Source organism: Hylaeus anthracinus, unplaced genomic scaffold (assembly GCF_026225885.1).
Source record: "Hylaeus anthracinus isolate JK02 unplaced genomic scaffold, UHH_iyHylAnth1.0_haploid 11997, whole genome shotgun sequence".
Lineage (NCBI taxonomy): Eukaryota > Metazoa > Arthropoda > Insecta > Hymenoptera > Colletidae > Hylaeus > Hylaeus anthracinus.
In genome coordinates, this window is record NW_026534344.1 from 6,163,426 (window position 1) to 6,177,832 (window position 14,407).

At 38.2% G+C, this 14,407-nt stretch overlaps 1 protein-coding gene across 2 annotated transcripts; it reads right to left on the minus strand.

Moving 5' to 3' along the window:
- Window positions 1-3,238: 3,238 nt before the first annotated feature.
- Window positions 3,239-13,714, minus strand: LOC128889773 (uncharacterized). 2 transcript variants are annotated; one of them, XM_054147736.1, is made up of 4 exons: window positions 13,367-13,714; window positions 8,166-8,260; window positions 6,526-6,912; window positions 3,239-5,790 (listed from the first exon to the last, which is right to left on the minus strand). In XM_054147736.1, exons 1-4 carry the CDS (start codon window positions 13,379-13,381, stop codon window positions 5,577-5,579), a joined length of 711 nt encoding a protein of 236 aa, XP_054003711.1. In that variant the 5' UTR covers window positions 13,382-13,714; the 3' UTR covers window positions 3,239-5,576. The 2 variants fall into 2 exon arrangements, with proteins under 2 accessions (XP_054003711.1, XP_054003712.1); XM_054147737.1 differs by lacking the exon at window positions 13,367-13,714 and adding an exon at window positions 9,587-9,630.
- Between the last annotated feature and the right edge of the window lie 693 nt (window positions 13,715-14,407).

Below are 14,407 nucleotides of genomic sequence, written 5' to 3' on the forward strand. Positions count from 1 at the left end.
CATTTAATCACACAGGCGCAGTAAAAGATGAAATGAAAGTCGTGCGTGTGTTTAGCTCGAGTAAAGGAAAGCAAGTTCTATCGATATCTGGCTCGATAGACTGTCGTACCACGCCTTGCATCAGAATGTCACTAAAGGCGAACGCGGAGTCACGAAATTGCGTACGAGTGTATAAATGAAATGCTCATAGGTGCTTGGAAAATAAACCTAGCCTTCTGTCACGGTAGATAAAATATTTTTCATTTTCTCAGACTATGACTCGCGTTTTCTTCGTGTTTTCTTGCCGCGGTTCCTGCTTCAACTTCAAGACAAGGATTCTGTTTCGATACCAGACTTCTTATCGCGTTTGCTATGTAACTTTCGGTTAGATAAGGAATAAAAGGTTCAAGCTTCTATTTATACTTTTTCGCGGTGCCGCGTAACCTCCTGTTAGACGGCAAACAAATGTTACAGCAGAGGTAAAGTTCTTTGATAGAAATACGAAACATTGTGTCCTCTTTCTATATATTGATATTTAGAGATTCTAAATGTAATTTAAATGAATTTGTTATTCGTTAATTATTAACCTGTTATTTATAATGTCTTATTTGCAGGGTATTGAGGTACCTGTTGAGATACCTTCTTCTTTACTATGACCCGAGCGATCGGTAGACAGCATGTAGGGGTCAACGAAGATTTTTCAATAACAATTTGTATTTTTCATAGATGTAACTTCGCTTCGTGACATCTTCACTCGTAACTTAACATAAATAAAGATTGTCATCTCGGTAACGACTCGAATTATCACATAAAACCATATAGTATTTGAAAGTCACCTCTCGACTGCAAAGGACTCGAGTAACCTCTTCGTAAAAATGCATTTCGCTGAATAACAATTCCATTCAAGGTCCTCCAGCTCTCCAATCGTAGACAGTTCAGCGATCCCACGATTCTCATGCAGAACAATGCACACAATCCATCGCTGATAAAATCACTGTAAATATTGTTCGGAGTTATTATAATACGTTGACTCAAGCTTGGTTTAAACTATGTTCTAGGCTACTTTGAATATTAAAGATATTATAAATATAGAGAAAATGTGACCCGAAAGAATCCACGAAGAGTGCTTGGAAATTAATTACAAGCAATCCTGAATTTAACGTTAAATACGAAATACGTTAAATGTATGCGACACAATAATTAATTTACATCCTGAGAGTCGATGATATTTATCCTTCTAAGAATACGTAAGCAGCATACGCTGAGGTATGCATTAAAATTCGAAATAAAGAAGGGAACGCCGCGAGTCGTCGTAAGTTCGGTAAAGGGCATCAGGGTACGCTTCCAGCGGGCCCCGATCGGCAAGTAGATCGGCCAGATCGAGGAGCCCGAAGCGAGGGCACGTATATTGTGAAAGGTGGGCATGGGCGGTGGTCCGCGGCAGTCTCCACGTATCAGGTATGCGTAACGTGCATGTCCGCGTGCGGGACAGTTCAGGATCAGAATAAAAGGTTGGAGTAGGAAGGCAGCCAACGGTTCCTGTTATACCCACATAGTGGCGTTCAGAATAGTCTCGGTTGTTCGCTGACGCCAGTCGCCCACTTGGGTCTCATTTTCACGGTGAACAAAGGAAATCTCTGAAGGTTGGGTTATCTGGAAGGCTGACGTGGAAGGTTGCGTTACGCGGACCTGGGGATCGCCACTTTTACAGAATCCTGAGTTAAATTTGAAGAACCTTAACATTATATACATACGCCCTCGAGAAATGGGCTCAGAGATCCGTTTGTATTCGTTAGATCAATTTTTAAAAAATATCAGCTTATAAGGGATGATGAGACGAAACTTTTTTATATTTACAGTTTATTCGTAGGATGGTTGGTTTCGAAAATAAAAATTGAAAAGTTAGAATTACGTTGCGAAAGTTTCAGGAAAAATGAAGTTTTTGTTTGGAGCACCAGAAGAATTTATTCCTTGATTTATTTCTTAACTCCAATGATAATCACGAGCTTGAAAGAGACACAATATAAATATAAAGAGACACAATATTGCATAGTTAATAATTCTGCAATAAAGAAAATCTGCTTCTACTATGTCGGTCTAATTTTAAAGCTGCACCGTACGTGCAGTCGATGTTAGAACGAGTGTAGATTCGAATCTTCGAGGAGAAACTTCAGAAACGTCTGACCGAGGAACAGTGCAAGGAAAAGAAAGTTAGCCACGAATTTCACGTTCAAACGCTGCTCTTTGCAGTTTCATAACTCTCGCAAAACGACCGTTGCCCGCCATTATGGGTCAACGTCGATTATAGTGGCGCGTTGGAACAACTCTGCAAATGCCGACCTCGCTGTACGAAGTAGCAATAAACTGTTTAAGTGTCTGTGACTGTTTAAGCATCGGTAGCTATTTAAGTGTCAATGGCGGTGAAAATATAGCCATTGAACTCTCTGTGGAAGGATAAGCAGAAATTAGTCTGAATCTAAAAGCGTTTATTCTCATCGACTCTGTTGGCGCGCAAAAATAAGAGCACGTTCAGTGAGCAAGTTTCACCTACAGGTGCCCCACATAATTACACAATGCATCCGATGGTCGAAGACCGTGGATGAAATTCCTGGGTGTGGCGACAGCCTTCCTTGCAAGTACAAAAAACTACCAAGGTGTATGCAGTTGCATGGCTATCGATGGCGTCTGAGCCATTCGTGCGTCCAGACAAGGTCGTCCATTTTGGTAGTCGTTGGCGTTGTAAATGAGGAGAGGCTTGCTTTTCATTTCTTGCCACGCATCGAGGAGAGAAATTTGTAGACAGAGTGAAGGGCTTGGAGCGAGCTCTCTTGACCAGTGAATTTTTTACTCGTAGTTCCCGGACACTCTGTACAAGGGAAGCTGGCTTGATTCGTCGATTTATATTTGTTATTGGGTACTTTCATAATTTTCAATATCTACGAGTATGACATAAGAAATTGTTAGAAAACTTGTTAACGATAACAAGTTACACAGCTTTTTAACAAAAACAAGGTAGAGAATTCTTAATAGCTAGGAATCTTGACTTACAAAAGATATAAAAATGTTTTTGGTGAGTTCATCTTTTTCAACTGTCTTATTTCTTGAGAAGGTGAAAGGCAACTAGAAAAAAAATGACTTAGGAATAATTCAAGAAAGATTGATAAAGCTATGTAGCTTATTAGCATAAATACGCAGCTTTGTTTACACCCGTAGTAAAAGGGGTCGCATACTCCAATGATCAAAACAACTGTCACCACACTCTTCCATAAATACTTTATTACGTAGTACAGTAAATTACCATAAAACAATGCAGATAGCACATAAAATAATGTCCTTACTATACTAACACGTGTAACATTTTTAACAGTATCTCTTCTTGGCTACAGAAATTCCTGACGATTGTATATACGAGATACATGATATTCAGTGTATTATTACATCGTCCAGTCATCGATTACTGCTTCTCTGTTAATCGCATGAATGTTTAGAAATCAGAGGTGGACAAAATTCTTATTTAGATAAGAATAAGAAATAGACAATTGTCTGTTTATCCTTAAACCAAAAATCACTGTACATATTGTTGGGAGTTACTACAATACGTTAACTCAAGCTTGGTTTAAACTATGCTCCAGGCTCCTTTGGATATTAAAAATAATACAATTATAGAGGAAATATAAACTGAAAGAAACCACGTAGTTTGCTTCAGAATTAATTACAAGCAACCCTGAATTTAACGTTAAATGAACGCGTAAAAATACATTAAATGTACGCGTCACAAAAATTAACTTACATAATTTAGACCTTCACGATAAAGAACATCTGAATCTTACAGTGAAATATACAATTTTAATCATAGAATCATATAACACGCTATGCGTCGCTTTTATTTACCATCTTTGAATAGAATTTCGTCCATCTCTGCATGAATCTATCGACGCAATCCATTTGCATTTCCTATTGATCCTCGACGAAGGGAACTTATAAAAAATGAAATGTAAGTATCTCGCCTTCCTCAGTTCCTTATTATTCATACAGGAATCTCGCAGACATAATCGCGATTCTTAAGGTGGATCGCCTACGACGCGTGCTGGACGGGTCGCCAGCATGCATGGATCGATTGATATCATCAGAATGCCGGCTCGAAGGCATTCCAACTACGCGATTTTTTGCCAACGAGTCAAGTTCACCCATGCTCGCATTTGCAATTGCTCGCGACACGCTGATTAACATGAACGGGATTCCATTTCGCCAGCGCATATCTCGCGAATTGTTCACCCCAGTTGTCACGGGGCGACGAGGAAGAACGCAGTTACCAGTCGACGTCACTCAATCTGTATTTCAAAACAGCGGAACAACCTACCGAACGCGAGATGCCGTTACGATTCGGTGTAAACTAATAATTCCTTGATAAAAGACGCAAATAACACACATAAGGGGTGGATCTTTTATCGAGGAGTTACTGTACAATTTTTATCACAAAATAACACACGCGCAGAGAATAGTCTGAGTCATTATGGTTTGAGCGTTAAAACTAATAGATGCTAAAAAGAAACGTGTAACACTAAGAGATGTAAACAATTGAGTTACGAGAGTATAAAGAGGTAGAAGAACAGGTAGAAGAATGAAAAAGAGGTAGAGCTTTACAGAGGAACTACTTATAAGACTCGATATAAAAATCGCGAAGACAAAAGACGTGAAAGTCATGCGGAAGGTAAGGTGGCAAACTATCGTCTTAAAAAGTATCCTTATCTGTAATCAATAATTACTAAATATCAGTGATATAACTGGGTTTGGGTAATATAACTGGGTCCACGTTCTCCAACTCAGGTGAGTTTGTAAGAGTCCATGAAATATTTGGATAACCTGTGGGCATCATGTAGTCACTCACAAAATTTCAACCTCAAACAAGCACATAAACAATCAGCATGCTTGGTAACCACGAATTCATTGATTCTAAATTTACAAGATATCTCCTGAATATTAACTTCGCGAAGTAATGTGCCCGTCGTATCTTAAAATTTCAGTTTCCAAACTCAATGCCCACAAACTTGTTCAGTCGTTCAAGTGTTAACAATTCCAGTCGAAAAAATCCATAACAATTAAACAGAAGAAAATCTATAACATTTCAAGCTTACGTGTACGTCAGCTCCGATATTCACGGATTGAATCACAGAATAATGATAGATACAGAAGCTTCAGTACGCGCCATTTCAGATGGTTTCGTGGCTTTCCTTGGCTCCTATGCGCAAGGGAGATGCGCAAATGTCCAATCACTTTGCAATAGGCTATTTGAATTGCCCAACTCCAAAAACTTCTTCAAAGAGACTCCCTCAACAAATTATATTTTACAAGATAATTAAAAACAAAACACTCACGGTACCGATCCAAAGTTAACAGTTCCCTTATCTTTTCAATAAAATCCAGAAATCTTGTTCTTGCAGTTAGCCAATGATTTACATACGCCACGGGTAAGATCCGCAGCCTAAGTCATTATTCCGTGATCGAACCGATTCGTGGAAACTGGCCCCAACAGACGCGTCAGCGGAATCGGCGTTAATAACGCAATATTTACACGCGGCGAGGCGGTGGCGGGATCTCTATCGCCTGTAATTAACCGTGTAAGAGGCTAACCCGGCATTGGGATCGACATTGGGGCCTGAACGACCCTGAATTCCGCTTTGTATCGGCGGGACGCGATACGCGGGAGGTTGTTGTTGGCCCTGATATTGTGGTTGATACTGGGATCCGTACTGCGGTCGATATTCTGGCTGATACTGGGGCTTCGGTTGGTACTGCACTTGCGTGGGATACCTGGAAAGCCGAGAAACAGATGCTGCCAGTTAATACCGCTGTTTATTTTCCCGCGAGCCGAGTCGGGAGTAGCCGCGAGTCGAGCAAGTCACGTTCGCTGCACTTTCAAGTGAGATTCACTTGACATTTACGTGGTTCGTTGCACAGAGATGCGCGAACTTCATGTTGAGGAAGTCCCCCCTCCCCGTCTACGGTTCGTGGAAATGGTAATGGCCATTTCGCGATCGTAATCTGGCGCAGGGAACATTGTTAGCGATGGGATTTCGATCATCTTCTTTCCTAAGGACCTTACTTGGAATTGACAACCCTTACATCTTACATGGATTTGCTTCGAGTTTTGTATGTTTAAAGATCTCTGTGATTATTATTAATTTCAGGTATCAATCTGTGCATTAATCTGGTTTTGTTCAAGATACTTTTGGCACACCCTGTATGAATCTAGGAGATATTTGGCAATAGGAATTATAGATGTTCACGTGGGTCTACGAATATGTAAAATATGAAGGGAATTATTTTTCTGTTAAATACGATAAAATCTTACGGAATTCACATTTTACTAAAAATTTAATTTTGTAATTAAATCAGTTTCTCTTTAACTTTGTGCAGTCTTGGGAGTTACAAAACGATTTTTCCCACTCAAATCGATCAATTCTTTCAGAAATAACAGATAAATTGATTCTTTGCTTCCAGCGTAAGGCAAGTACTAATAATCAGAGTAATTGATTAGTCACTGACCTGGGTGGATTGTAAATCGGCGCTGGAATCGGCCTCGGCGTATTCTGAACGAGTGGTTGCCGAGGGATCGGCTCGTAACGTTCCCCATTAGTGTATCGAGGATCCGTGTAATAAATAGACGGGTCTTCCTTGTACGAACCGTCGTCGATGGGTTCGTTAGGGTCAGCGATGCTGTTACCCCTTAACGTGGGCGGTGGGACGTTTATCCCAGGACCAACAGGCTCGAAACCACGTCTCGATGCGCCGTATTCAATCTCGCGAACACTTCCGGTATCGTCGACGAATCCATATTTTCCATAAACTTCGCCAGTTGGATACTTCGATTCGATCTTGTACGAACCATCAGCTGCCTCATAGCCATAGCTGTAGCTGCCATCTTCGTTGTGCCTGGCCAGGATATGAATTAATTAGACAACTCAGTGGTCCAATATCAATTTTCAAAACTGTACTTTGTATGATATTTATAAAATACAATATAATTTTAAGTTTACATATCGTTCGAAACAATTTATGATTGATAAATTCTGTATTGATATACTTTATTAGTAATTTTCATTCTTAAAAACCACTCCTCCTTTAAATTAGAAAAATGCTTGTTAAGCTACTTTGTCCATCAGTAATTAATACACCTAAAAGCAATTGACATTATTGACAACTATTTAATTACTAAAACAGTTGTCAAAAGAGAACACTTTCAAAGAATAATCTTGCATAGACACCGCGTGTAATTTAAAAATAATAGGGAAAAGGAATTAATTCTTGCAAAATAATTTAAATGCATTAGATGATTCATGTGTCAGCGATTAGCATTGCATCTTACGTCAATCGGTCACGAATGTCCGCAGAGGAATTACACAAACGCACGAAATCAGACTAATGCAATACAGCCATTGTCTGTCTGTTGCAGAATCGGTGAAAAGTATAGACTTGCCCTTGAAATTGCAGAATAATCAAAACTTCTTACAAAACTATTCACCGCTACGCCCACATAGAGGGTTTACGCGCAGTTTTCGCAGTCGCTCGTTGCTTAAGAATCTCTGCATAAATTAGGCGTGTGCAGGCAGTAGCACTTTCTCGAGTGAAACAAATTTCCATTTCCGTTTAGGAGATATTTGTGGTCTGGACAGTATGCTTTCAAATTTATTACAATACACCTGGTCGTCAAAGAAACGCATACATTCGTAGCTTTTATAATTTTACTGCAACACTTTCTCAAAGGATCAAAGGAAATAAAATTTCTATTCTATTCTCGAAAGTTTAAAAATCTTCATTTAATCCCTATCATATTCTAGTTACTTAGTTCTCCCGAAGAAGATCATACGTTGCGTGGTCGAAACATTAAACAAAATAGAATTGTATTATAACGACATTATAAAACATAATAACACTTCCTTAAATGGTCGTTCCATTCATGACATTTCTGTGATTGAATAGAAAGGAATGAACACTAAATGTTTAATTCTTTAATTTAACGAATACGGATGATCAAAAGAATACGTCTTTTCAATTTTTACATAGAGATATTTTCTATCAACAAATTCAGTTTTTCCGAGCAGGTAGTAAGGTTTTAAGTTTCCAAATGCGATTGGAATACAATGTTAGGTACGTTAAATGAGTAGAGACAGTAAAGCGGTACTTACTTGTTTATTTGCTTCAAAATGGGCACCGGCGTGGTCACAGCGTACCGATTGTGCTGGGCGAGCGCAAGGCCAGCGCAAAACAAGAGAGACAACACCTGGTGACACGGGTTTGCATAAAATAGTTGGCACTCGAATACTTTCCAATAACCTCGCGCGCGGTAAAAAATAACCGAGTGACGAGATTGCGCGTTTGAAATTCATTTCTACGTGGGGTTACCTCCGGGTTTCACAGTAAAAGAAAATCGCGAATGGACGGTTGACAAAACCATTCTTTCAAAAGGAAAGGCTAAGATACCTTGTAACGAATAATGCAATTCTCTGAATCATGCATTGCAATAAATTTATTCGCTTCTTAAGTATTGTTGAATGTTGGTAAAGAACAATAGACAAAGTATCTTTACGTTTTGTGTGTATTAATTAGTACGCGATAATCTCAATTAAAAACAGCACGAACAAATAAAATATCAGTGAAAATGAGTGCATATAATTTAATATTTAACTGCTTCTACCTAATAATTTTAAATAAATGTAGAAAATGAAGAATGACATCCGAGTGATCGGTAATAATCAATACACGAAAAGTCCACAGAAGACTATCATTTAAAATCACTATAAAACACATTTTATTCCATTTCTGTATATGCATAAACACACGGTTAAAATCTAATTACATTAGACAAAATCACTAACAACCACGTTGTACAAGGAATTGACCGCTTGTTTCAACCGTCGAGGCAGCTGAAGCGGAAAAAGCAGTGGTCTAGGTCGTTAAGACAATTAGAGAAGAAAAACACCGTACTAACAAATTATCCAGACAGTTAGAAGGAAAACCACTGATTGAAATAATACAAAAAAAAATGACGAATAAGTATTAATTCCAAGTTCTGATATTAACAACGATAGGAATAATTCATCCCTGAAGAACGAATTCGCACAGAAACGAACGCGTAAAGATGCACTATCGATGATCCAAACAATTGAATTCGAGTAACAGCAAATTATTTGTAAAACATCTGTCCCGTGAAAAAAAAAATGGGAAAAAACACTGTCGATGACAATACAACAAATCCAAGTTTCCACAACGGGGCATCAATGAGACACTACCAACTGAAGATGGGCAACATTTTATTTAGATAATAGATAACAAAAAAAGAAACTATCATGTACAAATTTATTTGTGGAATTTATTGTAATAGACAATAAGATCAACATGTAGTAATTTATTTGTGATGTTATGTGACGTGACTTGTTTCTTCACAATGGTATATTTCATCTTTTTGTTCAAATTCAAATTTTTATTTATCGAGTAATGAATTAATAGGTGACCTTTATTTTTGTATTCACTGTTTGCAACTTTTATCCAGATAAAAATAGTGCCCATCTCTGTTGTCAGAGAAAGAGGAAAATCGAGGAGTACTCACGAGAAGACGCATGTCTCGTTGCTGATGAGGCAGACGCGATTGTATTATAGGATCGCTTTACACCGACCGCGGGGCAACTTATATAGGTCCCCTTCGGGAGCGGCGGGGCCCGCCCATGGGCCCGACCACCGCCTCAACCTCGCAGCGATCTCAGCGCGCGAGTTCACCGCACCGAGGAGCGACTTTGAAAATTTCTAAAGTGCCAATTTTCATTCACCGTCGAGCATGACATGCCTCCGGTTTTTGATGCGCCCATTCCTCTTGCATAAACGCGGAAAATAGGAAAATCGATTACGCTGCAACGTCGCGCAGTATGGCAGTTGTCTCGAAACATGCTAGTACTCTTATTCTAACCAGTTTCGAGGCAATTTTCATGATTTTGAAATTGACTTTTGAAATTTTTTATACTTATTAAACTTAAAATAATAACTTTTAAAATAATGAAAATATCCTAGTTCAGGACGTAGCGTGTAATGTATTTTATATAAAAGAAGTAAATTTATCTACCTCTCCAAAAAAGAGTGTCTTCTTAATTCGTCTTAATTTATATAAACATATGATCTAATATGATAACAAATGAATTCGATATTCATAGGGTAATGATTAGTAAGATTGAAATTAATTTTGCAAAATTAAACTTTATTACCGCGAGTTACGTTGGAACGACTATAGTTGCAATCAGGGAAAGTCCTTGATCATACGTTTATATGGGGCATTTACGCTTCCAGAAACGTGACTTTCCAAGGTGATCTTCTTCAGGGCAAGTACGATGTATTCGCAAGGACATCGTATGCAATATTGTATATACCTCGAACAAAAATACAGATAAAACTGTGCTTGAAAATGCAAAGAGAATTTCTATTATTCCACCTGTTTATGGTTTCCTGAATTCGGTCATAGATAAGAGACTAGTTGTAGGGTTATAATTACACAAATAGTCGGTTAAGAGGATACTTTCTCGATCATATAAGAGAACTTCTTGACATTTATAGTGATAGTATTAAGGGCATTATAAGGCTCAACCGAGTGAAATATACACTTTGCAATCTTGCAACCCAACCGCTCGATTCGTGAGAATCAATTTCTGAAGAAATAGCTTTCACGTTTAGAAGTATAATATCTTTTTAAGCGATTCTTTGGCGTTACACAACTTCCCTTAGGCATTCCCATCATTGGATCAACAATAACAATTTTAATACACACGTGAAATTAAAATGTTTTTATCCATTTATAAAATTAAGTAATGAATGCAATATTTATTGTATTAAAATAAATATTAGTTATCACTGAGTCATTGTTTGAATTTAATAAAAAATGTACTTCCTGTTATTTCATACATTCCATTGCACTAAGCAAAAAGAACTCCTAGAATCAAACACTCATTTTATTTCAATGGATATCATTTACCTGTCATCATTTGTTATATTGTCATTTTCACTTACTAGTCACAAAGTATTTCCCAAAAAAAGTCAAATAACAAAAGTAAAAGTCTAAAACTAATGAATAATAAAATCCGGAAACTCCTGAATCAACTGATGATCAATGAATCATTTTTTAGGCCTGTATATTTAGAGGTCACATGCTATTCTATCTGAATTTCATTCCTGGGATAATAGATTCGTCGCGTCGCACAATTTACCATTTAAAATCGTCCAGCGATTCGCGAGCGATCGTGATCGAAATGGATTTGTCGCGGGGAATATCTGCGTGCAGTTGCAGTGAAAGTAAGAAAGGACAGTGCTCCGGAATTTGTATTCATGGAATGATAAACAAGGCGGTCGAAGCGAGCGCGACGTTTTCGTTGCAATCGTGCCGGAGCCAGTAGGAGAGTTCAATGCTCGTCCGTCGCAGAGACGTTAGGCTTGTCTCATTTATGCAACGCCGTTACGTACCCGTACGCAATAGCGTTATAATTCGATATTAATGCCGGCGTTCGTGCTATCATAGTAAGACGGAGGCGTTCACTTTCGTTGTTTTCGCCGAGAAACGTCGTTCAAACGTGCTCGCATTCTGTAACCACGACGTCGTTCAACCCTAACTCCGACGCCGTCATTTATCGAATCGTTTCCTTCTCTTGACGTTCAGGTATCAGTTGGAGAGTTATGCGATACATGCCCATACAAGAATGTCTCTTCGTAGACCCTGCATTTGCTGCTCTAATTGAATCCAATTTGCAACTTCGAATTTACAGCTTATACAAATATGAAAAATATGTGTTCAATGTGTCCCAAATATATGCATTTATGCAAAATGAATTATTTATTTATTCTACATGCACTTTTTGTTTATATTGCATTAGTTTATCCTACACATATTTTGTATATTTTTAGATACGAACATACTGGATTCGCTAAATAATAATTATAAGATATTTATTTTTGCTATAATATCTGTAACGAACTATGGAATTCCAAACAAATATTAAAAAAATAAAAATTACTTTGAATTACGGTAATAAAGGAAACTTACAGTTCGATTTATCTACTATTTCTTACGTCAGTGCGCAATGATTCCAAAGTTTAAATATACATAGAGCAAAGTACATGTAATGATAACAATTATTTGACGATGAGTACATGTATTGAAATGTCTGGAGAACCAAGTAGATTGCTGTGAACGAAGTTCTTCGATACACCGCAAGGTAACGACACCTTGTTACAATTGGAATCGCGAGTTGAACGCAGCGCCTGATCATGGCTGACCAATTCTACTGCGCGATACGAATGAGAACAGACAAAAGGCTGCATATTGAAGATAGCGAAACAATACTTGAATGAGCTACAAATTGCAATAAATATTGTGAAACATTTTTCTTCTTGAAACTAATAACTGCTTGAAACATAGTATTATTAAGAATTGAATAAATTATAACAGCTAAACCAGTAAACAAATAAGAAATGAGCTCAAGCTTACAGTATAGGTATAGGATAATAAGCATTATCACAATTACGTTATAATATACATTATACATTAATTAAATTAACACAATTTGGAACAATTTTTGTTAACTTTCAGTTGTTTACAGTTACAAATGAGTATAATGTTGTTATAACTAAAGGAAACTGAAAAATTTGAAATAAATGAAGAAGACAGTTTTAAATGACCTCTTTATCGATAAATTTTCAAAAATCTATACACTGTAAAACTGACCATGATTCATATCAAGAAACATTAAGGCTGACCCAATGTTGGTGACAGGCTCCTTTCTCCTCGTACATGTTCAAGCAGCGCAGTAGAATGAGTAGTCGATGATCAGGTGCAAAGTGGAACTAATGAATTTGTCGTTTGCTTGGATTTTGTTAAACATTATATTATTATTACGTAATTTACATATTTATTTTAACGTTTTCATTATAGTATCCTATTATGTCCTTGATACTAATATTTACATGCCTGAAACCGCTAAGTTAACTATCAGGGTATCAACTACTACACAAGAATCATATTTCTGGTCAGTGTAGCGATAAATAAAACAATTATTTAAGGGTATCTAACAATGATACAAAGTATTTAATAGATGGAAAAATTTCCGCTCTGCAATTTGAATTTTGTTTGAATCGAATCTGACAGCCCGCGTGCAAGCACAATTAGATCTAAACTGCTCTCAATAAGCGATCGTAGATTTACTATTTCTACCGATACAAGAATTATTGGTCTCAGCCGTCTGCCACGATAACAAATGATAATCAAAAAACAGCCATAATTCAGTCTTCAGCACTATACAAACTTCTGCTCTCATTTCTACCTAAGTCTAACGCAAGTCCTCTGCGACTTACCCACCGTAGAGATCCACATTAGGAGACTCGATGATAAAAGATGAGACAAACTCGCCCCGATAATGGTCAACGTTGCATATTCATGCAATTACTTTAATTGACTCGACCGATTCTTTATCGGGTATACTGGCCGTACTGGACCGCGCGGTGCCGTGACCGTCGACGATTAATCTACCCATATCTTCTGTTAATTCACAAATCTCGATTAGCGGGCCTATTCAGACCTCGGCCGAGGGTTCCTCGCGCCACCGTTGCGGACCCGCGCTTCGCGCATGATATACGAAATTGAAACGTCACATAAAACAGATTAAGGCGACGTATAATGAAAGGGCAATTATCGTTCCGGCGCGCACTTCGCCTATATTATCGTCGCGTATACCCCAAGTGTATTTCATCGGTGGAACGCGACGCCGCGCCGCGGCAGTAACTGTCAATGCCGTCGTCGTGTTACAAAGTTAAACGGTCGTGGTATGCGGTTAGGGACAGATTTTCGGGCGTGGGTGAAGGAGAGGGTGAGGAAGACAGGCTGCAGAAAACTTTTTACGACTGCGCGCTCCCTTCGAATCGTTTCTTTCGACGGTGGAATCCAGTCGAGGGCCTTAACGTTCTCGAGGTGGAACTAATCGCGCAATCGTAAGGCATAGCGAAACAAGAGGTGCTAATAAAATGTGGCCACCGATTTTAGTGGATAATTTCGGTGACGTTTACCGATTTTTCTCGTTTCTTGGGGGAATTTCTGTTCGTTTATAATGGGAGCTTAAGGGAGCATATATTATTAATGGGTTTTATGAGATATATAAGACGCATGACATGAGATTGTTAGAGGAAGGTTGAAATATTCACGTTGATATGTTAAAATTTGTTTCATTTCCAAGACTCCGCGACGATGATAATGGTAACCGCAGCTACAATTATTTACGGTTAGCTCTCGAATCAAGGATGAATCACGGCATTGGAACGATCCGCAACCGGTTCAATTTCGTTCGAATTATTTTGTCCCGTATATCATAATCGAGAGCCAATTATTGTTCGCGGCAGCGTATTC

Excerpts from the sequence above, each read along its gene's own strand:
- LOC128889773 (XM_054147736.1), bottom strand. Across the intron at positions 6,913-8,165 it reads ATTTTGAAGCAAATAAACAA|GCACAACGAAGATGGCAGCT; the intron begins GTAAGTACCGCT and ends TATCCTGGCCAG. Across the intron at positions 5,791-6,525 it reads CCGATTTACAATCCACCCAG|GTATCCCACGCAAGTGCAGT; the intron begins GTCAGTGACTAA and ends TCGGCTTTCCAG.